The 26626-nt window shown below is 52.4% G+C and overlaps 1 protein-coding gene across 2 annotated transcripts; it reads left to right on the top strand.

Moving 5' to 3' along the window:
- Positions 1-5176: 5176 nt before the first annotated feature.
- On the top strand, positions 5177-22954 carry GATAD2A (GATA zinc finger domain containing 2A; the record flags this gene model as incomplete). 2 transcript variants are annotated; one of them, XM_079546895.1, is made up of 10 exons in its annotated part: positions 5177-5445; positions 14041-14170; positions 14683-14814; positions 15949-16038; positions 17936-18067; positions 19133-19300; positions 19909-20188; positions 20956-21245; positions 21786-21969; positions 22824-22954. In XM_079546895.1, 10 exons carry the CDS (start codon positions 5183-5185, stop codon positions 22952-22954), a joined length of 1800 nt encoding a protein of 599 aa, XP_079403021.1. The 2 variants fall into 2 exon arrangements, with proteins under 2 accessions (XP_079403021.1, XP_079403020.1); XM_079546894.1 differs by lacking the exon at positions 15949-16038 and having other exon boundaries at positions 5183-5445.
- Between the last annotated feature and the right edge of the window lie 3672 nt (positions 22955-26626).

Genomic DNA, 26626 nt, shown 5'->3' with positions numbered 1-26626 from the left:
CTCGCTGCCTGAACGCTGCCCTTCTGAGCCCCAATCAGGACTTGTGCTTAGCTGCTGTTCTGCTCTGAGGAATCTTGGTAACTTTTTGTTTTCTTGGTAATACAAAGCCCAGACGCAGTCATTAGCAGACTTCCTGCCCAGTGGTTTCTAGACAAAAATAGATCCATAAAACTTGGGGGAGAATTCAGGTCAAGCAAATCCCTCATGCAGTGGCTGTGGGCAGCACCCTGAGCGCACGCTGTGAACCCCAGCTGCAGCCTTAACACTGGTGTAACTCTAAAGCTGTTTATTGAAGAACGGGGTGAGCAAGTGGAGAATAAGAGAACTCCCAGCGTTGCCCAGGTCTTCCTTTTGGTGCTGTCCTTTGCGTCCGGCTCTGCCTGTCCCCTCTGTGGGTGGACTGAGGCTGTATTGGTAGCTAATGCTGGGTGAACGCGGGGTGGATGGGTGGCAGGTCTTACTTTTGAGTGAGAATAAATGCTTGATGAATGGTTTTTAACCATCAGCTTTTATCTGAGAGGGCTGATGGGGCTGGGGAGGTGAGGTCGGGCTGCGTGCTGCTGCCATTGGACGCGGTGATGTGAGTCCCTGCTCTGGGGGAAGAGCAGCAGCATGAGGAAGAGCAGCACAGATGTGGCCGTGCCTTTAAAACAAAGCAGCGCATACTTTCTAAGATCACTTTGGCAGTGAGAGCTTCTTGGAGGTCCTCACCCAATGCCAGCAGATCAGTTTGACCTCTCCAGGCCGTGGCCGTTCCACATCCGTGCAGCTCTGTTTGCTGTCATCTGTGGCACACAGAGCTTTGTCAGGAATTGTGACTGCTGTGCTGCGCGGAGTGCTCAGAATCCCGAGCTCTAATCGTTATTGTGAGCGAACGGAGCCAAGCTGCGCCATAAGCAGTGATTTCTCTTAAGGTGCATTGACACAAAAGCAGAGCGAAGCAGAGCAGTGCCTTCTGATGCTGTGGGACCTCTGCTCTGCTGCCTGGCCGAGAGCAGAGCTTTGTGCTCGTGGCGCTCGGAGCCTCAGCAGCTGTCTGCTGATGGCACGCACACTCAGGCTGCTGCCCCGCTCCCGTAGTGCTGTGGGCACAGCGTGGTGCTGGTGGGCTGCCAGGGGGACCTGCGGGCGCTGCCACGTGGCTGCTGCTGCTGTCACAGTGCAGCACGGTGCTCGGCTGTCCTGCAGCACCAGGCTGCAGCCCTGGGTTGCTTTCCACCCTGTGCCCGCTGCTGTGCCGCCGTCCCCGCGCCCCCCGCTGCTCCTTTCACCGTGAGCCTCGTGCCTTGGCACAGAGGAAACTTTTGTCAGCTTGCAGCTTCTACCAGCGGTGCTGAGCGAGGCTGCTTATCTTCCCCTGCACGCTCCCGGCGAGGGGAAACGATCCCAAACGATCCCATTGATGCACGGCGGGGTCGGGGCCGCCACGCCTGGGAGTGCCGCCGGCCGGCGTCGGCGTGCAGCTCGGCAGCGTGGCAGCCGGCGAGGAAAGGGTTAAGGGCTGCCATTTTGTTATGTAACACCCTTAATGGACATATCGGTGAATGGCACCAAAATGGCAGGGCTTAACCCTTGGTGGGCTGGCAGCAGGGCACCCGCTGCCCCCCTGCCCCTCTGCTTCGGGGTGCTGCTGTGGGGAGCGCAGCCCCGGGGCGGCACGGGAGCCCAGGTGAGGGCAGGTGTTGGGACTCTCACTTCTATCAGCCTGCTGGGTTTTTGTCCTGCCTTCATTCATTCTTTACAAAAATAATAATAATCCTAATGATCATCCAGACTTGAATTTGGATTCTTGAAATCTGCTTTTTTTTTTTGAGATGTATACGGCCAGGTCGTGAACTCCTGCATGTGCACGTGTGGGCATACAGACCCAAATGCACCTTCACACAGTGCTGCACGCAGGGATCATAACTTTTCCGAGGAGCTCTCGCTTCTGCCTTCTTTTTCAGTGAGTGTACAGGAAAAAGGCAAACAAAAAAGCCACACAACACCTATGGCACACCAAGGATCAGAGCTCAGCTGCCGCACAGGGCACGTGCTGAAGCATCCCTGGGCTCTGATCAGCTGCACTTAGAAAATAGCTGGAGCCACCTCTGGCTGCTGCTCACCCAGAGGTATTGGCTTGCACATGCCTTCACCTTCCCTTTCCTCTTCTGTAACCTTGCCTCTTTTTTTGTTGCTGTTTTCCCTTTCACTTTTGATGCTGGGCAGGAGGGCTGCTGCTCTTTGGTTTTGGCTGCTGAAATAGTGCTGCAGAGCAGGGTTGCTCAGTGCTGCTCCTTTTGCTGCTGCTGGGGCTCCAGCAAAGCCTCAGGTGTCCTCGCTTCGGCTGTCTGTTTCCCATCACTGTGTTGTAAGAACCGAGTGCCAGTGGTGCCATGCTGGGGCTGCCCGCCTTGGTTTGGGCCATACTGAGCATCACTGACACAAAGCAATTAATTCCCCACATCTCAAACTTTTTCCTGTTCTGTAGCTTCTCCAGCAGTTGTGCAGGTGGCAGCCATGGGAGCTGCCATGCATGGTGCCTCCCCGGCCATGAGGCTCAGCACAGGTTTGGGCTTTGGCTGCTGGCAGTGTGCTCAGAGGGCAGTGGAGCAGCGTTGGAGGGCTCTGGGGCAAAGCATTGTATGCTAAACTGCCTTTGAATTGTTGGTAGGAGTTAATCTGTTACAGCAATAGCACTTAAAGCTGAGAATTGGCTGCTGAAGTCCTGAGTGCTCCGCTCCGAGCCGCACTATTTGCTGTAATAAAGAGCAGAACCTCCCATAGAAACTTGAAATTTACTGCGTAATTCTTTCTTACCCTTCCTCCTGGAGAATGGAAGGTGGAGTCAACGCTGTCTGCCCCTCGTGTGTTTGTGCCTGTGAAAGCTGGGGGAAGCAAAGTGGGGTTTTGGGGTCGGCTTCCAAAGTGATGCGTTGTCCTTTCGCAGAGCCTGGCTGTTCTGAGCTGCTGATCTGAGCCCACCCAGCAGAATCAGCTGGTGGAGATGCAATCCCAGTGTATCCAGCAAGCTTCTCCCTAACAATTGCTGTCCCATCTCGCTGCCTTCTCATTGCCATTGCAAAAAGAAAAGGCTCCTTGCTGCTGCGTGCTGTCCTGGGGAGCCTACAGCAGGATGGGCGTGCTGGGAAGGTGCGTGTGTGCACGCAGGCTGTGCTGTTGGCTGGGCTCAGCCCAGGGGTGCTGAGGGGGCTCTGGGGCTCTGCCCCGCTGTGCACAGCTGAGCTGCTGTGAACATGGGTGTGTAATGTGGGGTTGTGGTTCATTGCCTGTTTTTCCATCCCCTGTAGAGCTTTGATGGTGTGTTGTTGTTAAATATCACTGTGCGTGCAGGATTTAGACCTGTGGCAGGCGGTAGAGGTGGAGTCCTTCAGTATAGCTTGAAATTCATCTCAGTCAAAGATAGGAGTAACAAAGAGAAATTACAGCATCTTATGAACGCTCCTAAAACGTGGAGCCTACTTTCCTGAGGCATGGAGGCACTGAGCAGTGCCAGATCAGCACCGACTGCTGGAGCTGTGCTTCTCCTCCAGGACTGGGGGATGTGCAGGTGCTGGAAGTGAACCCAGATCTGCTTGGTTTTGCTTCTTGTCTTCTCGAGGAGGTTTTGCACCAGCTGAGCAGCCCTGCTGCAGGAGCACCTCTGTGACAACGGCAAACCCCCGTGTCCATGAGCTGCCCGGTGGCCTTTGGATGCAGCTCTGGCTTCAGGTACATCTGCACTCAGTGAACGGCAGTGAGATCTGCCATTCCTGCCCGGGTTGTTGGGGTGAGGGGCAGCTTTGCTGTCTGCAGGGCTGCCCATGGCTGGAGCTGGATGTGAGCTTCTGTGCTGCTGCCGGGCCCTGAGCTCAGCCCAGCACACACACGGGCACACAGACACACAGACACACGGACACACAGACACACAGACACCTTCCTGCCCGGCTCTGAGTCCAGCAGCAATGGGCTGAGCAGAGCCGTGTGTGACTGCAGCTGTCCCTTAAAACAAAACCGAGTTCTTTGTATAACAGCGGGCAGAGAAACCTGCGGTCACCGTGCGGGGCTCAGAGCCTCCGAACTGCGGTTTCACGGAGCTCTCGGGTGACATTGGGGGATAATGGGGGGCGGGGGGAGCGAGCAGAGGTTAATTACGTTGCGTAATTATGTTAACCTCGCCGCTAAAAACATTGGAAAGACTTGGTCCAACTATTGTGCGTCGGCCTGGCTCTTGAAATCCAGTTTAAAAGGAGGGGGGGGGGGGAGGGGAGGGAGGGAGGCACTGCGATGGGAGGGACTCTTAATTAATTAATTAGAAAGGGAAGGGAGGGCTCCCCCCGCCCTGTGCCAGCCCCGGGGCGGCCGGCGGTGCGGGCGGAGGAAGAGGAGGAGGAGGAGGAGCGGCAGGGATGCTGCGGGCGCTGGGGTTAGCCCTGCTGCGGGTCGCCCGCTGCCGGCTCAGACTGGTTTCTGGAAAGTGCTTTGTCTCGCAGGCTGCATCCTGGGAAGGGTCATGTGGAGCCCAGTGATGTCATGGGATCAAAGCCTGACTCAGCTCCGCGTCCGAGGGGTGTCCGCAGGTACCCGCTGCCACCCCGCGGCCCTGCGCTCTGCCCCCCGCCCGGCCTGCTCTGCTCCCAGGAGGGGCCGTGGCTGCGCGGCGCCATGCAGGGCTCCCCGTGCGCAGCGCCGTGGTCCCGAAGCCCGCGGCTGGGTTTGGGTCCTGGCACAGACGTGGCGGCTCTCCCAGCCCGATCCTAATCTCCGATTTTGTAATTACGCTTATTTGCATGTCAGGCAAATCCATGCGTTCTTCTTCCTGCTTCTTGGGAGAGCTCCAAACTTTCTCGACGGTGGGGGTTTGCGCGTTCCCCGCTGCAGCCTCCTGCTGCTGTTCCTGCAGTTCCTGCTTCTGGTTGATACTCGGAGGGGTTTGAGGCCGTCTTCTCGTTTTGCCTTTTCTGTTTGTTTTCGCCTCACATCAGAATCGCAAGCAGGGTGATGCTGGGTGCTTCGCTCTGAGATGTGTGCTGCAGATAGGGCAGGCGAGCGCACCAGCAAAACTTTTATTGCTCTTTCAGAACTTCTTCTTTCGCAGTGAGCGCCGTACTTTGCCCTGTTTTGAAATGAAGGTGTTTGGTCCAACTTACTTTTTGCCAGGCGTTTAACTCGTTTGTGTCTCCTCTCTCCCCAGAGCCTCACAATGACAGAGGAAGCATGCAGGACACGAAGTCAGAAACGAGCCTTAGAACGTGAGGTACCGCATAACGATGTGGACAGCAAGAAACTAAAAATGGAGAAAGGACTGTTAGGAACTGAAATAAGTGCTGAAGGAGACATGAAAATAAAAACGGATCCCGGAGCTGGAAAAGTGCAAGGACTGTTAAAAAGCGGAGAGGTGAAAGCAACCATCAAAGTGGAGGTTCAGACGGGAGACGAGCCCGTGGACATGAGTACCTCCAAAAGGTGAGTGGGGAGGGGACCCTGCGTGGGGAGACGTGCTGGGCTGGCACTGGGAAGCAGCCTTAAGGGCAGCAGGAGCCCGAATCTGAAGGGCAGAGTGCAGCTCTGGCTCCTGCTGTGGCATCCAGCCGCTCCTATGCAACGCTGGTGCTGTGTCTTCCTTGAGCTCAGGCAGCTGTGACGAGCAGCTGAGTGAAGAAGCCTTGTCCTGAATAGAAGAACATACAGGCTGTAAGGAGGATGCGCTTTGAGCTACTGGTTGAGGTTTAGAGGATCGTATTAATTGAGCTCTGATATTGGAAAAATAATAGGTGGTGATTGCCCAAACAGAGGGGTTTGAATTGCGGCTTGATTCCTCCTGACAGAGCAGTGTGTGTGGATGAGAGTTTCTTCTTATAGTAAAGGGTGGATTTTGCCACTGGAGTTGCTGTGAAATGATGGCACCCTTCTGCAGCAGCTCTGTGAAGCACGGGTTCTTGGTGCTTTCCCAAAAGGCCGGCATCCCTTCCATGCCTGAACACTGACATCTCAGAGCGTGAACTCAAAGTTGCTCATTGCTTTGGCACAGGATTTTCCCTTTGACCTGTGCTTGTGCTACACGGGTGAATCAAGTTCCTGATGGAACCCAGGTTCCTGATGGAGGGGCATCACCTTACGGCCAGATTCCAAATCTTGTGCTGTATCCAACCCAGCTTCTGTCCATAGAAGGATAAAAGCTTGGTCACCACAAAGACCTTGCTTGCTTTTTGCTGCAGTGAGGTGAAGTGATGAGCAGGAAGTCAGGAGCCTCGTTTATTCCCAGTCCCATTGGAGCAGCGCTGTGAGGAGCAGGGCTTGCCTGCAAAATGTTGAACAGTTCTCAGGGTTTGAATCTGCATCTGCTTGGATGTGAGGCATTACAGCAGTGCAGATTTGAGATGTGAAACTGAAAACACGAGATTCTTATCAACTGCGAGGGAGTTACTGGGAGGAGGGGTGCTGCTGGGAAGGCCAATGTCTTTGATGTGTAATGGCAACTCACCCGTAAACTTTTCCCAACTTTTAATGCTTGAGAAGCAACAAAGACCCCAGCAGCTCTATTCAGGAATCACTTCTGTTTTTGTAAAGTAAGACCTCCTCCATCAGCTCGCTTGAGGAAAGGGGAGAGCTGTCAGCTCTTTACAAACCTGCTGCAAAAAGGGCAAAGCATAACTAAGGTTGCTGGAGTTGATGCCTGCGAGGTGCTCCTGCCCTGCTCAGAAGTTACTGGGGCAGCTGGTGGTTCCCATGTCATGCAGCGTGTTGTGCTGATAGGAGCCAATCTCTTCAGGCATCTTTTAGTATAATTGCTAGCTAATTAATGCAAGTATGCATACTGTGATTTTATTTCATTTTTTGAAGAATATCTGAGAAGATCACTCATACCTGAAAGCTAACAAGTCAGAGGCGGGCATCCTCGCTCTCTGGTTGCAGTACTTGCCCCCACACGCACGTGCTCTTTGTGAAGCTGTTTGGTAAATGCGTGCCAGTGTTTGTGCTGTGTGAGCTGCACGGGGGGCTGGGAGCGAGGAGCTGCGTGCTGAGCTGCCCAGGGAGCAGTGATTGGGGTGAGGAATGTCTGCCACTTCAGGTGGAGGTGGGACATCGTTTATTGCTGCTGCCCAGGGAGGTGGGGGAGTCTCCTGCTCTGGAGATGTTCAAGACCTGCCTGGATGCCGACCTGTGCGACCTGCTGTAGGAACTGCTTTGGCAGGGGGTTGGACTCGATGAGCTCTGCAGGTCCCTTCCAACCCCTACAATTCTGTGATCCCATCTGTGCACAGGGGGAGACGAGGCTTCCCCAGATAAAAATGCGCTCGGCGTAAGGAGACGCTCTGAAAGCAAGCCTGCAGAGTTAATTATCATAACGTAATTGAGAACTTGGTGATGCTCTGGCTGAGCTCTTTGGGTGCTCTGTGAAAGTTGGGACGTTGGCATGAAGTTCTTAACAGAAGCACAGCCGTGGCACAGGGCGCAGATGCCTCCTAGGGCTGAAGATGCTTTGATACAGGAGAAGCAGCATCGGATCCTCGCGTATACAGGAGCACAGTCAGTGTTTGTGGGAAGGTGGGTCTTAATTTCATAAGGATGTTTTTAAGCGAGGGATTTACCTCTCCAACACCTTTGATCTTCAGAGGAATTCAGCTTTCACAAGAGCTGTGTTTTCAAAGTAGCTGAGCTGATTTTGTGAGCAGATGAATAAAAGCTGGTGCTGGAAGTGACTGAGCTACTACTGCCTCCTGGGTTGGGTAAATTCATGCGCAGTGATGTATGGGGTTCTGGCTTTTAAGCTTCCTTTAATGCTTTTAGAACTGAAAACATAATATTTTCCTTGGAAAAGGTGGCCCGGCAGTAATCGTGGTGGAGCTGACGTCAAGCCGATTGAATGGATGATCCTTCTGAAATCATTTGGTTTTTCTTGTCAAGATCTGAAATGCAGACCTGGCAACATCTCAGAACTAAACTTAAAAAAAAAAAAAAAATAGATTTTGCTTAATTTTTTTAAAATTTTTTTTTTTCTTTTGCCCTGAACCTTGAAGTTAACTTTATAAAAATAGTATCTGGTTGGAGCACATGTGCTGATGCCAGAAGAAACAGAAGGAAGCCTGTAGTGGTGGAAGGCTCTGGGAGGTCACGCCAGGCCAAAGCCAAGCCTGCTGCTCTGCGTGGCATCGCTGTGCTGCAGGGCTGGCCTGGGAGGAAGGAGCTGTGCCCCCTTCCTAAGGGCATGGAGCGTTGGCAGTGGGGTGGTTCAGCTGTGTGCAGGGCTTTGCTGTGATAAGCTGCTGTGCATCGGCGCCGAGGAGCAGAGCATCGCTGGGACGGCCTGAGCTCTGCCCTCTTGCCTCTTTCCTGGCCCTTTCCTCCCTTTGTTGTTGTTTCTCCCTTCCCTTCATGCTCACCGCTTTCCCACCACGTTTGCCCTGTGCTCAGCATCATTTGCTCCCGCTGGGGCTGGCATCTTCCTGGTGCTGTGCTGGGTCAGTTGTGCTTACGGTGCTCTGCATTCAGCTCCCAGCTCTGTGCTGTGTGCACTGCTGGCTTTGTAACCTGATGGTGGCATTCCTGACACAAACCAGTGGCACGTGCAGTGATGGTGCAGCTCACAGCAAGCTGTGCTGGACACCAGGAGCGATGTTCCTGGACTCAGGCCTGTCCTCCTGCACCAACAGCTGTGTTCCTTGTTCTCTGCAGCCTCCTAGTTTTCCTTCCAGTTGAAACAGAAGTCTGGCTAAGCCAACCATTCCCATTCGGCACTTTGGGGTTATATTCCACCACGGCTGCCTGCACCTTTTTGTTTCCTGATGGCCCACAGAAGTACGAAGTACAGCCTTGAGCTCTGGCCTCTCCAAGTGGCACCCGAGCTGGATTGCCTTAAGCCACGGCTTGTCTGCCTCAATGAGGAGTGAAAAAGAAGGATGGGGGCTCCCTGCAGTTGGTGCATTGAAGGCAGCATCTCAGTTCTTTATTCCCTTCACTTTACAGTCTTGCTGCTTATAACACGTGTGCTTGGGGAGGGTTTTGCCTTGCTCTGGAACCCCAGAACGACCGTCTTCTCCATGTGCTGTGTGGTACAATGAAAAATAACATCTAGTGGGAAGCATTTGGGAGCTGTGTGCGTAGCTGCTGTGCCCTGCCTGCGTGTTCCTGATGGAGTTTGGAGTCTGAGCGTTGGACTTTGAGTTCTGGATTTGGTTTTTCGTTTGTTCCTTTTGGTTTCAGCCTGGCTTTAAAAAAAAAAAAAAAGAAAGAGAAAAAAAAAAAAAAAAGTTTCTTGAGGGATTTTAATGCTGTGTTTTAAATGCAGAGATGCTTTGATTAAAGTTTAATTTATGTTCAGAGGAAGGGCAGGAAAGGAATGAAGTTTGCTTTGCTTCGGTTGCACACCGCGGTTGCTTGATCCATCACAACCCCTTTGATTCATGTGGATGCATCTCCAAAAAAAAAAAAAAAGGAGTTCTCTTTTCCCCACTGCATTGCTTGTTCTTGCCTTGTTTGTCTTCCTTCCCTGCCAAATATTTTTGGATGGGAGCATACAAGAGATTGCTGAATGGACTGAGGCAAAACTGTTGCATATTTGCTCATGTAGATGAAGCTTTCGGCTGAGCAGTGGCTGCGCTGCCTCCTGCAGTTACCTGCTGCTGGGCACAGTGTGCTGGGAGAGCGCTTTGCAGGGCTGTGCTGTGCAGCTGGGCTTTCCACCTTCCGGGTCAGTAGTTCCGTAACTTCAATGCCACGCTCAGTGGATTGATCATCGATTTTACTTTAGTTATTTTTGGGGGGGAGGGATCGAAAGAGCGTTTGGGAGCACGGGGAAAATACGGTCTGCAAAAGGCAGCTTGGATTTATGTCACTTTGGTGTCTCTGGATCGGTAGGAGCAAATGTAAAGGCGCTGTGGTTCCGGAGCTCTGCCATGAAAGCGGTGAAGCTCTGTGAGCTGCTCTGTGGCCGACATCCCCCAAAATGAACCTTCTCAGCAGAGCCCGTGGCGCTGGGTGCCTCTGTGAAGAGTTACCATCACAGCTTTGTTTTCTGCCATAATGCATCACTGAGACTTCAGTCTTATGGATGGTGATCCTGTTATGGGTGCTGAGTCCATCTCCACGCGCCTCGGCCCTCGGGTTTATCATCTCCAGCACCTTCACTGGTCATTTTCTGCCCCAGCTCAGAGCTGTGAGGCTGCATTCAGCCTCCTGGCCCCGTTCCTTCACGTCACCAACTCGATGTCCCCAAGGCAATGTGGCTTTTCTGCTTTGTTCCCTTGGTTATTTTCTTCCGGAGTCGTCGTGCTCTGAATGTCTCAGGATGCTCCAGGACTCCGAGGAGAACTTCCAAATAGCATGAAGCGTGCGTCCTTCTGCCAGGGGGGCTGGAAGAGGGAATGGAAGGAAACAGGGCCCTTTGCTTTGGGTGTTTGGTGACCTGGGGCTCTGCGCTCACTGCTTCCCACAAGCTTTGTGCAAGGTCTCTGTTCAGCCGTGGTTTATTGCCGAGGATGCTTAAATAGTAGCAGCAGCACTGCTTTCATCTTCCTGCGTTCAGCCTGGGTGATTGAGACAGCAACGTTTATGAAAGCTGAAGGGGGGAATAATAGAATTATGTCTTTATTTAGCTGAAGGACATGCCTGATGGCTTTGGAGGATAAAGGTCACGGTGCCGGGGCAGCCATCCCAAGTTATTAACTGCTGGTGGCAGCATTTGTCCTGAAAGTGGTGATATTCCCATTGTCTTTCCCATTTTGAAACATCTGCTTTAAATTTCTCTCTTTACACACGCAGGCTGACAGAAGAGCGGGCCGAACTCTTTCCTTATTTTGTTGTTTTGGTTTTCTTTTTAAAGAAAGGTTGTTTTGCAGAGCTGTGCTCTGGGATCCCCTCTCTTTGGGACGGAGCTTCGTGTTCCCCTCACTGCAGGTGGGATGTGCTCACAGGGCTGCTCTGCTCCGGTTTTGCACTGCCAGGCGTTGCGTTGCTGCTGGAGCTTTTCCTCTTTCCTCCCATTCCGTCTCATTAATCTTTCCAAAGGTGCAGTGAGCAGATGGCTGCTGATGGAGATCTCAGTGGCCGGTGCTCCTGTGCAGCAGCTCCAGCCTTGGCCATGCAGCTCTCTGCGCCGTTTCCTTCCTGAGGTGCCCACAAGCCAACAGACCGAGGATCCCAGCAGCCCGGCGGCTCTCTTGGGGACTTCCTTTTGTTTTTGTCCGTTTCGCTCCTTTTTCTCCAGAAGCCCCGTCCGTCCCTCTGCACACAGACCCGTGCTGCTGCCCCGCGGCCCGGCCCGCTCCATTTTCTGTGCCACCACCTGGTCCTGACCTCACCTCACAAAATGAAGGCCGGGCCTCACCGGCTGGGACCGCCCGTTGCCATGGCTTTCGCCGTGCGGGTCACGTGATGCGGTGTCACGTGACCCCGCGGTGCCCCACTCGGCGCAGGACGGCGGCGCCTGGAGGGCTCCATGGGCCTCTGTGGGCCTCTATGGGGCTCTATAGGGCATTGTGGGGCACTATAGGGCTTTGTGGGGCTCCGTGGGACTCTGTGAGACTCTATAGGGCTTTGTGGGGCTCTATGGGACTCTATAGGGCTTTGTGGGGCTCCGTGGGACTCTGTGAGACTCTATAGGGCTTTGTGGGGCTCCATGGGACTCTATGGGACTCTATAGGGCTTTGTGGGGCACTATAGGGCTTTGTGGGGCTCTATAGGGCTTTGTGGGGCTCCATGGGACTCTATGGGACTCTATAGGGCTTTGTGGGGCACTATAGGGCTTTGTGGGGCTCCATGGGACTCTGTGGGACTCTATAGGGCTTTGTGGGACTCTATAGGGCTTTGTGGGGCTCTGTGAGACTCTATAGGACTCTATAGGGCTTTGTGGGGCTCTGTGAGACTCTATAGGACTCCATGGGGCTCTGTGAGACTCCATGGGGCTCTACAGGGCTTTGTGGTGTTCTGTGGGGCTCCATAGGGCTCTATGGGACTCTGGGGGCTTCTATAGGGCTTTGTGGGGCTCCATGGGACTCTGTGGGATTCCATGGGGCTCTGTAGGACTCTATGGGGTTCTGTGGGGTTCAGCCCCTCTGTGGTTTGCAGGGCTGCTGTTGTAGGGGCTGTCCCTCGGTGTCAGAACCCCAACCCTGAGTACTGCCATGCTGTTGGAAAACGGGGCCCATGGGTGACAGCACTGCTCTGCTGTGTCGCTGGGGCTGTCGCTGTGTTGCTCTCCTCCCTGCGGGCTGGTTGTGATCTGAGCCATGGAATCATGGAGTGCTGTGGTTTGGGAGGGACCAAGATGCCACACTGCTCCTGTGGTGCACGTGGGTCAGCTTGAAGGCTGGAGCAGGCAGCAAGGTCCCATGAGGTCCAGAACTGGGCCCCTCAGATCCCCATGGTTACACCAACCTCAGTTTGTGGGTGCCACGAGGGCCTGGATTCCTGCCTGGAGCAGCTCAGGCTGGCAGAAGGCTGCAACCACATCCCCACCTCCTGCCTGGACCTGGATGGTGCTGCTCCATGGCACACACTGCCCACTGCCACCCACCACCAGGCCCTGTTCTGTTACAGCCCATCCGAGGGCACCAGCAGCCAGTTCCGTGCCACCAGGTACAGGAACACACTGGAAATCTTCCACCTGTGCCTCTGCTGCTTTGGAAGCCCTCAGAGTTTCACTAGGTCGGGTTTACTGGCTCGCTGTGCCCTCTAGAGGACACTTCTCCCTTTGTAATCCTTTCACCAAAGTGGAAATTGCATTTTGAAAGCTTTCCGTGCAGCTCTCGGCTGGCTTTGCTGTATCCCAAACGTGGTTCCATCTGCTGTGGGTCTCCTGGTCTGTGGGGCACGCAGCTCTTCAGTGATGTTGCTCAGTGTGAATATCCTTCACATCTCTAAATAAGACAATAAGGGTTAATTATTGGATTCTTGATATACGGGGAGTAGCTGTAAAGCCTGGAAATCGTTCTTTAACCTGAGGGGTAATTACCTGATATGAAGAGGCAGAAAGCTTCCGTGCCACATCTCTTACCTGTGAGTAGTACAAGCCACACTTAAATATTTGCTTAGCCTTGCTTGGTACAAGCTCTCCAGGCATTTTTCCTAATGCATAACTCACCACAAATTTAGAAGGCTCACAGTGTAAACTTCATTGTTCCTACTTCTGGTTTTGGGTTTCAAGGAAAACAGAACGCAGCCGTGTGTGCGTTCAGCTCTTCTTGCTGTCAGCCCTTTCCAAAGCGCCGTCGCCGCTCCCTGTGCTCTGCTGTCCCCCCCTGCTCTGCTGTCCCCCCCTGCTCTGCTGTCCCCCCCTGCTCTGCTGTCCCCCCCCGCTCTGCTGTCCCCCCCCTGCTCTGCTGTCCCCCCCCTGCTCTGCTGTCCCCCCCCTGCTCTGCTGTCCCCCCCCTGCTCTGCTGTCCCCCCCCTGCTCTGCTGTCCCCCCCTGCTCTGCTGTCCCCCCCTGCTCTGCTGTCCCCCCCTGCTCTGCTGTCCCCCCCTGCTCTGCTGTCCCCCCCCTGCTCTGCTGTCCCCCCTGCTCTGCTCCTGACAAACCTCCCTGCTCCCGCAAACCGTGCTGTGTGCTTTGAGATCCCAAATCCTGGCACCAGAGAGGATCTGCTCCTGCCATCCCTGGATGGTGACCCCGGTGCATGGCTGGGTTCATTCCCAGCTGCTCAGGAAACTGATGTGCAGTGAAGGAGCAGCGCTGCCGTCTGCGCATCACGTCCTCCCCGACCCTTTTATTTCTTTTTTAATGCAGTTTGCTGTTTCCTTCTCATGGAGCTGAGGGGTGAGAGGTGTAGGAAGGTTATGTCATGAGAAAGTGCTCAAACGTAGGTCAGTGACTGTGTGTGAGTTGTTTCAGTTGTTCCCTTAAGGGTAGCCTGGGTGGGGGAGGTCAGAATGCAAAATCCCTTCCATTAGGAGAGGAAAAAGAGAAGGGGAGTCAGGTTCTTCCTTGCAGCACATTAAGGAGGCAGTAAGTTGAGAGATATGGGAATAATGTATCAGGAGGCTGTAAGTCACACCGTGCAGCACACAGCACTTGTTCGCTTGTTTTTATTAACTCATTCTCTGTGTTTTCCTTCTGATTTGCAGTGAAATAAAGAGAGAGAAGCGAGTCCCCTCCCCGGACGTCATAGTGCTGTCAGACAATGAGCCTTCTAGCCCTAGAATGAATGGTTTAACAAAGATAGCATTAAAAGAGACCAACACGGAGGCGCTCATGGTGAGTCCGCTTGTCCTGACGCACTGCAGCCCTGCTGTCCTCTGTTCCTGCAGAGCTGGGGGTCAGGGGATCCCTGACTGCACGAGGATTGGTTTGGGGGGGGGGTCCTGCAGCTGTTAGAGCCTGATGTGTGCTTTATTATTACTTTCTGGGCTCTCACCTCCTTAACCTTCATGTGCTTCTTAAGAGCACCTCTTTCAGAATGGACTTTTTAGCAGGGTTTATAGTGGTGGCCGCAGTATCCCGCACTCAGCGCTTGGCTCTTCATTTGACTTTTGTTTTTTCATTTCCTTTATGGAAATTACCAAAGCTTTTTTTTTTTTTCCCCCTTGGCCTTTGAGCTCTTTTTCCACCCTCGGTTTGTGTCCCTGCATTGCAGACATGTCAGTGATATTAAGACATACGTGACAATTACAAGGCAGTGAGTTCTTGTCGTAACTTGCATGGTATCTGTCTTTCCCTCTGCCCCCTCCCTGTTTTCCCATCCTCACCTGCCTTACCCGGCCCTGCAGAAAAGCAGTCCTGAGGAGCGTGAGAGAATGATCAAGCAGCTGAAAGAAGAGCTACGGTTAGAGGAAGCAAAGCTTGTCCTGTTGAAAAAGTTACGGCAGAGTCAAATCCAGAAGGAGACCACTACTCAGAAGGTACGTCTGTTCCTGCTAGTCCTTACCTTGGAAAGAAGGAAAAAAATATATATATATATTAAACTGTGGCAATTCCAGTGACTTGCAGAGCTTTTGAATGCAGCACATTTTGCTTTTTGCCAAACTTTTGTGAATTAAAGTGTATCCCATTAACCGTTCCTTCCTGCGGCATTTTGGTCTCGCCAAGATGAGAAGACAAGGCAGCTTATCCCATCAGCTCTATCCAAAAGCAGAATGGCTTTTTGGTAACCTCAGGTGTGTTAATGAGTGAAATGCACTGCAGGTTACTAAACACAGTCCTTAAAGCAGCACAGAAAGAGCTGGCACGCGTTTGGAGGAGGATCTCCTGCGTAACAACCCTGCCAGCGTGGTTATGGATGTGCTCACATCCCCACCGCCAGGATCTGCTCTGCACAATTCCTGCCTTTCCTCCTCCTCTCTTCCCACCCCAGCAGAAATTCCCCCTTTGTGTCGAGGAGCTGCAGTGTCACCGTCAGGCTCAGGCTGTGTCCCAGTGCCATCTCACCTCTTTGACTTTGCAGCGTGCGGTGCTGACGCGATGGATTTTGTGCAGGGGGAGCTGTGTAGGTGTCAGCTGGATGTTTGCACCTCTCTGGTCGGGTTTGCTTGTCGGTGTCTTTCTCCTGGACTTCTGAGGTGGAAACGAAGCCCATGAAATAGCACGCAGTTCCCTGCTGAGTGATGAACTTGGGGTGCTGGAACTCGGCGGGGTCAGTTGGTGTATCCTCACCTTAACAACCGAAGCCTTTAACTCTTTTTCACTTTGTTACGTTCAAACCCAATTAGTTGCAACCAGCAGTAACAGAGGATGAGGCTGAAACAGGCTGTGAGCCGAGGCTGCTAAAACAGAGTTCTGCATTGCTGTGCTTTTGGTGCATAGGCTCTGTTCTTTTTCTGACATAACCTTATCTATACTTGCCTAATCACTTCTCCATTTAAATACGCCTGGTGAGGTGCTCGGAGGAAGCAAAGGGTGGGGGAAGGGGAAACCCACAGTCTTTGAAGATTCCCTTACTAAAGCGAAGGAGGTAAACGCTTTTGTTCCCTTAGCCTCTGTGATTCTGCCTACACCCTTACACTCCTCTGCTTTCTTTCTGGTTTTTCCTCTTCCAGCCTGCCTGTTCCTCTGGGAGTGCTGTGGCCACCCCTCCGCCCTTGGTGCGGGGCACGCAGAGTGTTCCTGCTGGCAAGCCGTCCCTGCAGGTCAGTGGGGCGGGCCAGGCTGCCAGGTAGGGCACACAGCAAGCAGGGCACGGGGCAGCACAGGCTGGCAGCTCACTGCTCACAGCCGGGTGGAAGCTCTGAGGCAGAGCCAGCACTCGCTCCCACAGACCCCACTGTAAGCTGTGTAGGAACGCTTGGGGTGGGAGACAGAGGTAGGGCGTCGCACGCAGGTACCCCTCCAAAGCTTGTCCTCATCATCCTGGGACCTCATCTGCTCCACTGATAAATGCACGCAGGTTGTGGCTGCTGACGACCTCTGTAGGAGCGCTGTGGCTGCCTGCTGTTGTGGGCTGCAGGTATTTAATTGTGCCTTCACCGTGATCACCTGAAGGCTGCCAGGTTTTCCTTGGCTGAATGGCACGTGCTGCTGAGGAGGGTCTGTTCAGGCTGAGCTAAATGTGATGTTGGAAAGCCTTGGGGGGAAAAAAACAAGAGAGGGGATTGGCATCTGCCGGCCCAGTCTTCCTTTGAGTTTGAGATCTTGCTTCACTTTCAAATTTAAAACATTTCTGATCATTTACCTTGGGCTGATCTGAAGCAAATTTCAAAACAGCTTCAGCACAAAATGCTTTCACTTGGAGAATACCAGCTCTTCATCTGAGAGCCCCACGGAGTGCTCTGCACGAGGGGTGGGCTGGATGCGTGCTCCGTTTGGGAGCCGTTCGAGGCAATCAGCTTGAGTATTCTCTTCCTTAAGGCGAGTTGCCTTCTCAGCAGACAGCACTTTCAGAGGAACTGGACCACGACTTAAATCCCCACACATGGGCTGCGAGCCTGCAGCTGTGTGTGTGTGCCAGTGGGCAGAGCAGAGAGCTGGCAGCTGCGGATCCAGAGTTCAGTTTCTCGCTCTCATTCGTGGTGTTTGGGCAAATGATGAACCTCACCTCCATCTGCTTTTGTTGTCTCTTCAATTCCTGCATGTAGGAGTTAACATTTGGTCTCCAATTGGGGGGTGTAAAGAAGGGGATTGAGCTTCCCCCATCCTCAGCACGTGTGTGCACGCATTGGGAGCTCGTGGATGCGAGAGCTCCGGTGTGTGTAGATCTTAACTGGGGGGATGATGGTCAGTTTGGGGTCGGGGTGAACGGGGTGGTGGACGTGCAGAGCCCCGTGAGCAGGGTTTGCTGCTCTGAGCAGCGCTTCCAGACGAGGCTGCGTCGTGCTCTGCAGGAATGTAAGTGATGCATGAAACCTTTGGCTGTGTTATGAGAACCTTCCAAGATGTATTACAGTCCACAGCTCAAAAAAGGTGGTCGGTGGTGTTTCAGGCCTCTCTAGCTTGACTTCTTTTTTTTTTTTTTCCCCTTTTCTTTCCTTCTTGCACACATGCCCATGCCAAACCCCCCCAGCCTCCTGCATCCCCAGCTTCTGTCTGCCCTTTGCTTCTCCTCGGAGCCAGCACTGTGTATGGCCCCCCTGTTCCTTCATCCTTCCAGAACGTAAAGTTGCTATTCACTGTTTGCTTGGAACGCTAGCTGTGCTGAAGCCAGCCTGGCCGTGTCCTGTGCTGCAGCCTTTGCTGTCCTCGTGCTGAAGGCAGATAGCATTCATCACATCAGGCACTGAGGAGAGCTGCTCTCATGCACACCGTGCTCCTGTTGCAGCGTGGCTCCCTGTGTCTCAGTGCAGTGGTTCTTGAGCTGTGTGGGGGGGTGGATGGAGACGTCTTTCAGGGCTGCTCTTTACATGTTGAACTCTGTGCAGAGCGTGAGAGAGCAGCCCCTGAGCACACAGCCTGCCCACCTCTGCATTCTGATGTCTGCATTGCTGCGTAACGTTTTGGATACTGCTTTTTTTTGGTGCTCCGAGCAGAAGAGAGCATGCATCCAAACACACCGGGATGAAACATGCAAGTAAACTGTCCTCTGTTTTTCAGACCTCTTCTACACGTATACCAGGCACTGTTATTCCTCCTCCGTTGGTTCGTGGTGGGCAGCAGACCTCTGCAAAATTAGGAACCCAGCAAAACACGCAGATAGTAATGCCACCTCTTGTCAGAGGAGCACAGGTATTTCCTTCCTGGTAGATCTCTTCTGTTTTTCCTGAGTGAGTCTGAAATGTTTCCTCAGCTGTCATTCTGCTTAGCTGGAAGGATCCTGTATAGCTTTCATTCACTGCTTAATAGAGGCATATTGCCACTGAAGGGCCATTGCAGCTCCTGCTTGTTTTGCTGTCCCATAACACTCCCAGTGAACATGGGAAGCCCCACGGTGATGCAGGATGCTGCCTTACCCACACTGTGTCCTCCCCTGGTTGCTCCAGAGGCACCTGCTTGCTTTATTACAAGAGCTGATGGAGGGGCTCCCAGCTTCACCCTCTGCCTGGGCGAGCAGCAGCAGAGGAAACAAACTGCAATCCCTCACTCTTCCATCTTTCTTTCCTCATTATTCTTTCTGTTGTATCAATTCCACCATTTCAAACATGAAAACTCCCCTTTTTTTTTTTTTTTTAATTTGCTCATCGTGTCTGTCTTCAGGTTGAATAAGAGCTGCTGAAATGAGATAGCTGGAAATGGGGAAGTGCTGCTTTGCAGGGTCTTTATCACCTGTGGTGTCACTGAAGGAGTAGGAAAGCAAAGCTTTATTGCATTTGGCCTTCTGGACTTCAGGCTTCCGTGGGGATCTGAGGAAAACAATATTTTCCTGTTCAATGAGGCTTTATTTTGTAGCAGAAGGTCTGCTTTTATCTACTGCATAGCCAGCATTGAGGGGAAGGCAGAGCACTTGGTGGTTCATCTGCTTTCTGTTCCGATACGGGGAAAACCTCATTCTGAGGAACAGCTTTCCTAATGCCTTTAAAATGAAACAGGCTTAACAGACAGACCTTATAGAAGAAATCTGACGTGGGAACTTTGGATTTTTGGCACGGCTCTCCAGCCTGCAGTGCGATGGCTTCTCATAGGAGCATCTCTTTTGACGCCACGTTCCAGCCCTTTTGTTTTGAAAGGGAGGAGCATCCCATTCTGACACAGACACTTGTGCTTTCTTGGCGTTCCCTTCCCATCCCATTGACTCCCCACGCTTTTCTCCTGCTGTCTGACCGTTGCATCAACCCGTTTTCTGTGTCTTCCCAGCAAATCCACAACATCCGACAGCACTCCAGCACGGGGCCGCCTCCGCTGCTGCTGGCACCGCGGGCCTCGGTCCCCAGCGTGCAAATTCAGGGGCAGAGAATTATCCAGCAGGGTCTGATCCGTGTGGCCAACGTCCCCAATACCAGCCTGATCGTCAACATCCCGCAGGTGAGCACTGCAAAATCCTCTGTGCCAAAAAATCCTGCAAAATCCTCTGTGCCAAACGAAACGTTGAGTGCGGAGCTCCTTATTTTGCACTCAGGGTTTGGATGCGGATGGAAACATGGGGGTTTTTGGTCTCTCTTCGTTCTCGTGAGCACAGCTCAGGGTGGGCTTCTGTCTTGAGCAGCCTGCAGATCCTGCTGGTGCTGATGTTGTGTAAAAACCGTGGACAAAAGCGGTTTAAAGTACCCCTTTCCTTTCAGATTTCCAAATCTGTGTGATGGAATTGATAAGAAAGAAAAGTCAGTTCCTTGTGAAGGAATTGGAGGGTTGGGTGATAAGTAATGTGTGTAATGGGTGGCACGCTGTTGCAATAAATGCCAGTTCATTGCAATAAATGTCAATACTGCGACCCATTGGTCACTGCAGAAGTGAGCTTTAGGGGCAGGCTGTCCAGTCCCCCCCCGAGCACCTTGAAGGTACTCATGGAACACCCCCAGCCGATGGGAGTCACTGAGTCCCAACTCCTGATCGCTGCTCCTTGCCCCCCAACACAGCCCTGCTGTACTGAGGTGCCCCGGCATGTCACTAAACTGTGTCTTCTTTCCTCCAAGGCCTCTCCAACTTCAATCAAAGGTACAACAGTGACATCAGCTCAGGCCAATGCCACCTCCACCAGCGCCGCTTCCATCGTCAACTCCAACGAGTCGCCCGCCAGCCGGCAGGCTGCAGCCAAGCTGGCGCTGCGGAAGCAGCTGGAGAAGACACTGCTGGAGATCCCTCCTCCAAAGCCACCTGCTCCAGAGATGAACTTCCTGCCCAGCGCGGCTAATAACGAATTTATTTACCTAGTTGGATTGGAAGAAGTTGTGCAGAATTTGCTGGAAACTCAAGGTGAGATGGCAGTTCCCCAAAAGTGAGGAGAGAACCTTTCCCATCCGTGATGGGAACAGCAGGCAGCAAGTCAGGCTTTCCAGGACTAATCTGTCTAATCTGGGGCTCGCTTCCATCACCAGCTTTCAACTTGCTGTACCTGTAAAGGTGTAGAACTGCACGGTGCTGGGATTTCCCAGAGGCTGGGCAGTGGCTCAGTTCTCCCTGGTGCAGGTGACTTCCTGTCATCCAGGTTTATGCATCACCACGGTGTTCTCCATCTGCGTTGTCAGCAGATGAAGGGATGTTCCTGGGGAGAAATGAGAGCGGTGTCCTGGAGGAACTGCCTCCAAACAAATGAAAACTCCAGCTCTGTTGCCAAGTCCGTGCAGAAGACAAGAAGAAAATCTGAGTTGGTTACAGGCTCTCCTTGTCCCTTCTAGGCTGCAGACCTCTCTGGTCTGTCAGGTGTTTCGTAACTGTCAAAGTAAACAGTTGAGCAGATTTTGTCTCAACAAATAGCACCACTTCTCTTGCCTCACTCCCTGATTTCTGCAATGTGTCTTGCCATTCAGGATGGTTTGAGGAGGGTGAGGAAAGAAGGATCTGCAGGATGCCTGCACACCAACAAAGGGAGCCGAAAGAACGTCTGATAGTGCAACAGGCTGAGGAGGGAGGGGGAGGAGTGGAAGGTGGTGTATTTTTGGTGATGGAGAATCTGGAGGCTTGTCGTAGGTGACTTGTAGGAATGAGAGCTGGAGCTGAGCTCACCTGGCTGTGTTCTGCAGGTAAAGTTTCCATCCCTGTTTCATCCCGTGAGCCCTACATGTGTGCTCAGTGTAAGACTGACTTCACCTGCCGCTGGAGGGAGGAGAAGAACGGAACCATCATGTGTGAAACCTGTATGACATCCAATCAGAAAAAGGCCTTGAAAGCAGAGCACACCAACAGGCTGAAGGCTGCCTTCGTCAAAGCTCTGCAGCAGGAGCAGGAGATTGAGCAGAGGATACTGCAACAGACTGCATCTCCTGTACAGAGCAAGTCAGACCCCATCGTGCAGCACCACTCGCTCAAGCAGGTGAGGCTCTGGCTGCACGAAGCCCCATCTCCGTTTTCTTTAGGATGAAATGAAATGAAAAAGCCTTGCTCCAGTGCTAAATACATGAGAATAAATGTAGCTCAGGTAGAGAGAGTGGCTGAGCTTGCAGCTTGTGGTGGTGGTTGTGAAGCTTCGAGGTAACGGGCAGCCGTCATCCGTGGTGGAAACTGCATCTCACACAGCTTATAAAACCACCTCTTAGTTGGGAAGAGTCAGCTCAAGTGCTGCTTTGAGTTGAAATAAGCAAGGCACCGATTCTTTAGGCAGAGGAGATGCTGGTGTTAGAGGTGCTTACCCAGCACATCTTTCTGCGTTCTTACAGGTACTTTCAGGAACACAAAACTGATCTCTTGGTTTGATTTAGAGATGTTTTAGAGGTTTTCAGACCTGGGACTAATGGCTCAGTCTGGGTTTGGCAGAGGAAGGCGAGAAAAGTCAGGCAGTAAATGTTGGCCGAGGCTCTGGGGGGTGAAGGAGGGATGCTCCCTGTGCCTGTCTGACTGTCTGCTCTCTATCCAGAGTTCTAGCCAGATGTCTCGAGGCTCTGGAGCCCCACGGGGAGTGTTGCATGCATTTAGCCAGTCACCCAAGTTGCAGAATGCCTCGTCTGCAGCAGCACTTGGGAGTAGGCCAGGTAAGCATGCTGAGAGACCTGTCAGCAAGGGCAGCGCTGCAGCCTGGAAGAAGACTCCCATCAACACAGGTAGATTTTTTTCTGAAGTTTCTTTTCTTTTCTTTCCACTTATTAGCTGCAATCTGTCCAACAGCCGTAGCTCTTTGGGGAAGGATGCTTTTTCCTGGCTGTCCCCAGGCTGTGCTCTCAGTCTGGGTGTTGAAGCCTTGGCTTCTGCTGCGCTTTGCGCTCCTCAAAGGAGGCAGAGCAAAAGCTGCTGCTTTACAGAGCCGTAAGCAGCCTGGATGACGTACTGTCAGATGCTCCTTGGTGGCTCTGTGCAGTCAGTGCCACACTGCTGGGGTTTGTTGTGCGTTTCTGGGACCTGAGTTTGGTCAAGTCGCATCAAAGCACATCAAGTAAAGGAATGGTTTTGCTGCAGGTGAGGCTGCAGCACATCCTTGCAGCGTTCTGCAGGACCTGAACCAACTGAAGCTGTTGTTTGGAACAGATTGGAAGTTAAATTCTTATTTAATCTCTTCTGTATGTAAGAACCTGACTGTGGAGCTATTTATTTTTAAGTGATCATTAGGACCTCCAGGAAGGAAGCAGCATAGCAATTGGCTGCCTTCTGATCTACTTTCATGCTCAGTATTGAATGGTTTATATTTTTTCCTCCTGACAGCTTTATTTACCACTTCAGCACGATTTCATTGCAGAGAGCCCTAGTCTGCTCAACTCTTCATTTCTGATATGAAACCTTAGTGCTGTTGGCTTGGCTGATTTTAGACCTTTGGAGGTTCTGACCTTCTGTAGCACACGAGTTACTGCGGGCCCACTTCCATTACTTGTTTTCGTGCAGGTTAAAGGGGAGTGGTGCTTCTTTGCCGCTGGTTTCACTGTGCTGTGACCTTCATCCTCTCTTCTCTGTTGTGTCTCCCCAGGTGGGGCTCTGCCCTTTGTTAGCCCCAGTCTAGCTGTGCACAAGTCCTCCTCGGCAGTAGACCGCCAGCGTGAGTATCTGCTGGATATGATCCCCCCGCGGTCCATCCCACAGTCTGCCACGTGGAAATAATGCAGAGGAACGCCCGAGAGGAAGACTTTCCTGTTTCTGCCATCCTTTTTATACCACACGACAGTGGAATCTGCTTTAATCCCAGCTGGATACGCCCCAGGCTTTATAGGATGCGAGAAGACCACTCCTCATGCCATCGAGTGCTGCTGTCCCTGCTATGAGAAACGACGCCGCGTGGGTGGGAAAGACTCGAGCTCATTTGGTTCTCAGATCCTTGTGATTGACTGATAATGAAGGCTGTCAGGGAAGGGGAAGAATTCTTATTTTTTGGGCTTTATACATTTAGTTTGGATTTTCTTTGTCACCAGCACAAGAGGAGGACTGAGTGACTCTGCCTTCGGTTTCTTGGTTCACCACGGAGCGTGGATGGCGGCCTGGGGAGAGCAGCTCCCACCTGTCCTGCAGACACATTTAGTGAGCCGAGGTCATGTTTGCTTTTCTTCCCTGCCCCTCCTCAGCCAGGAAGGCAGCCTGCAGATGATAATGTCTCAAAAATCCGCTGATGATGAGCTAATGATAAATAAGCAAACTGAAATTCCACTCGAGTCTGTTGTTTTCTAAGGGACTGGTGCCACCGCAACCCGTCTGGTGGGTGGGACCCCGTGCAGGAGCCTCTCACTTCTGTTGGATTCTGTTTGGAATAGACTTTGAACTGCTGGTAGTCTAAAAATCTAATTTACTGCATAGACAAAACACCTTTTGTTCGATCTTTCTAATTCAGCCAAGAGCAGTTGGGCCTTTCATACGTTCCCAGAGGACTTGAACGAGTGAAACTGTTTGGGATTATTATTATTTCCTTTTTTTTTTTTTTTTCTCTCCTTTTTTTCCTTTTTTTTTTTGGAGGTTTATTGTTGTTTTTGAGCGATTTTACTCCAAATCCAGGAGCTGCAGAAGCTGCAAACGCAGTCAGAAGGGCGAGCAGAGGGATGGGGGCCGTGGCTGGGCTGAACGCTGCGCCCGCTGCTCCCCCCCCCTCCCACCCGCTCCCCGGCCGCTGCAGTATTGCGTTTTGATAGAGCTTTAGGTAACCCTGCTTTAAGGACAGGTTTCTACGTGGTTTTAATATATTTCGGGGATTTCCGCAGGTTTCAGCCCAGGTCCCTCAGGTCCGGTTTGTCTCCTCGTCATCTTCTCTCCTTCTTCCCCGCGCTTCTCCCAAATTCACGTCCAGTTCGAGTGGCAGAAAGACTTTGCCTTACTACTTACGTTGCATATCAGTGCTGGAAGTAGTGCTGATGAGAATTATTTGCAAAATTATATATATATCTATATATCTATATATGAAAGAAAAAAGGGGGGAGGGGGCGCGACGCAGCCCCTGTGCTGGGTCTTATTTTCTTAGCAGCTGCTGTTGGATCTCAGTCTGAAGCAGCCTCTGCAGGGCCGTCCCCAGATCGAACCGTGGCATAGTGGGAAAGAGGACTCGTCCATTTTAGCCCCTGTTCTGTTGTGTGAATATCAATATTTAGATACTTTGGAAACTGTTGGGTAGCCTAGAGAGCCTAGTTTTGCAAAACGGTCTTTGTTGCTGTATAAAGCCCTAGGATTTCAATTTGACTTTGTTTTGTTTTTTTCCTCTGTTTGTTTTACAAATGTATATCAAGAGCGAACTGGGCACGAGAGGAATTCATTGTGTTGGGTTCATTTTTCTTTTCATTCCGGGGTATTTTGGATCGGGAGATGTGGAGAGAGAGAGAGAGAGAGAGAGAGAGAAATGGAGTGCATTTTATTTTTGCACTTTGAAATATTACAGAATTGTTTCAGTTCTTTACACGTGTGGAGTTTTCTTGTATTTTATTTTATTTTTCTCTCTTCTGACCAATGCCTGCATTACCACCAGAACACGTCCAGAGCTGAAACCTGGCCTGGGGAGGGAGACCTTGTTTGTCCAGAAGGAAAAAAAGCAAAACTTCTCTCCATTTGAAATGCTGATGCGTCAGGGGGGGGGGAGCGACGTCTGCCTTGTGTGTCACAGCTGGGAAAGAGGGAGTGGAAAGAGGGGCAGAAGTATGAAAAGCACCCGGGTGAAAAGCGATGTCAGCGCCTGTTTGGGCACAGCAGCTCCTCCTGTTCCAGCACGGCCCGCAGGGGAGACCTGGCACTGAGCTCAGTGCGATGGGAGAGAGCTCAGAACTGAGAGCACAAAGCGCGGAGCATCTTGCAAACGCTGCTCCCTCGCGATGCTGGACCACAGCGAGCTTTGATTCGATAAACCGAGGGGCCCCGCGAGCGCCGTGCGTTGGGGCAGCGTTGCTCCAGGAGGGTTTTAACCCACAGATCCAGCCCAGCCATCGCTGCTGGCATCCAGAGCCGGTCTGACATCGTTTTTTATCTGTGGTTCTTGGAGCGCTGCAGGTAACTTCCGTATTTATTGCATGTGTCACTGCAAAGCCCTGCCCGGCTGCTGCGGCAGAACGCGGGCGCTGAGCCTCGCTGCACGGCCGGGGCTGCGTGTTCTGCTCAGCGCCGAGCTGCGCGGGCATCTCCTGCTCCCCTGCCAGAGCAAAGGGGAGAAAAAAGCAAAAGCAGAACAGCTCGGTGGGCTGGAATTGGGACGGAATTGGGACGGAATTGGGACGGAATTGGGATGGAATTGTCCCAGAGCGGCGCTGCGCCTCGAGGTGACGCCGCTGGGGGCGGCGGCGGAGGAGCCGTGCGGAACAAACCTCCGCTCCGCGCTGCCGCTGCTGGGCTGCCGGCACCGAAGGGCCCCCGCTGCACTGCGGGCAGAGCTCCGAACAAAGGCCGGCCGCCGCTTCGCTGCACGGCGCTGCATGAGCCGGGGACGGTGCTGCAGGCTTCCACCTCTCCTGGGGAGAGGCTCAGAGCAGCGTTGGTTCTCGCAAGCCATATAACCTTTCTCGGAGACGTTGCAACTACGAGATTTTATAATACAGTAATAAACGCCGATGACTTATTGTACTTAGATTTTAGCGACTTGTGAAATAAACCCCTGATTTTCATTTGAAACCAGTGTTGCGATTCTGGGAGCCGTGTGGTTTGTTAATTATTTTTTTGGGGGGGGGGGGGGGAGGGGAGGGGGGTTGTTATTATTACGGCTTAATTTATTGCCCAGGCGGCGCTCAGGGCAGCCCGGTGACGGCGTGGCCGTGAGGCTGCGCTCCTCGTTGTGCCACGCACGGCGTCCCTGCTGGGCTGCTGAGGAAGATGCTGGGTTAACGCTGCCCTCCCAGTAGCTCAGTGCCGCGGGTTTCTTTGCTTCTTTTCCCGTTTTTCTGATCGTTTTAGGAGCCTTTGCCTCCGAATCGTCAGATCTCGCCGTCCCTGGTTTATTTTTGCTTACTAAGGAGGAAAAATAAATGGCCAAAGGGCAGCAAAGGATTGGGAAGAGGGGATGTGGGCTGCAGGAGTGAGCAGAGCGGGTGGGAGCCGCTGCGTTCAGAGCCTTTGTCACCTCCTTTCCGAAGGAGAGGGCGCAGAAGGCGACTTTTTTAATGATAAAGATATAAATATATATATATATATGATGCAAAAAAGAACCTCAAGGAACCGCAGGAGTGTTTGTCTGCTTAAGGCAGTTACGCTGTGTGTTGCCTTTCAGCGGAACGATTTGCATTGTGCTTTTCTTTTTTTTTTAAATGAGAAGAATTTATAATCATTAACAAAGTGTAACAGTGAGGTTACAGCAGCGCAGGGTTTGGTTTTGTCACT

This window comes from Tetrao urogallus (assembly GCF_951394365.1).
Source record: "Tetrao urogallus genome assembly, chromosome: 25".
Classification (NCBI taxonomy): domain Eukaryota; kingdom Metazoa; phylum Chordata; class Aves; order Galliformes; family Phasianidae; genus Tetrao; species Tetrao urogallus.
Note: the sequence above shows the minus strand (reverse complement) of the source record. Positions and strands in the feature narration are given on the sequence as shown.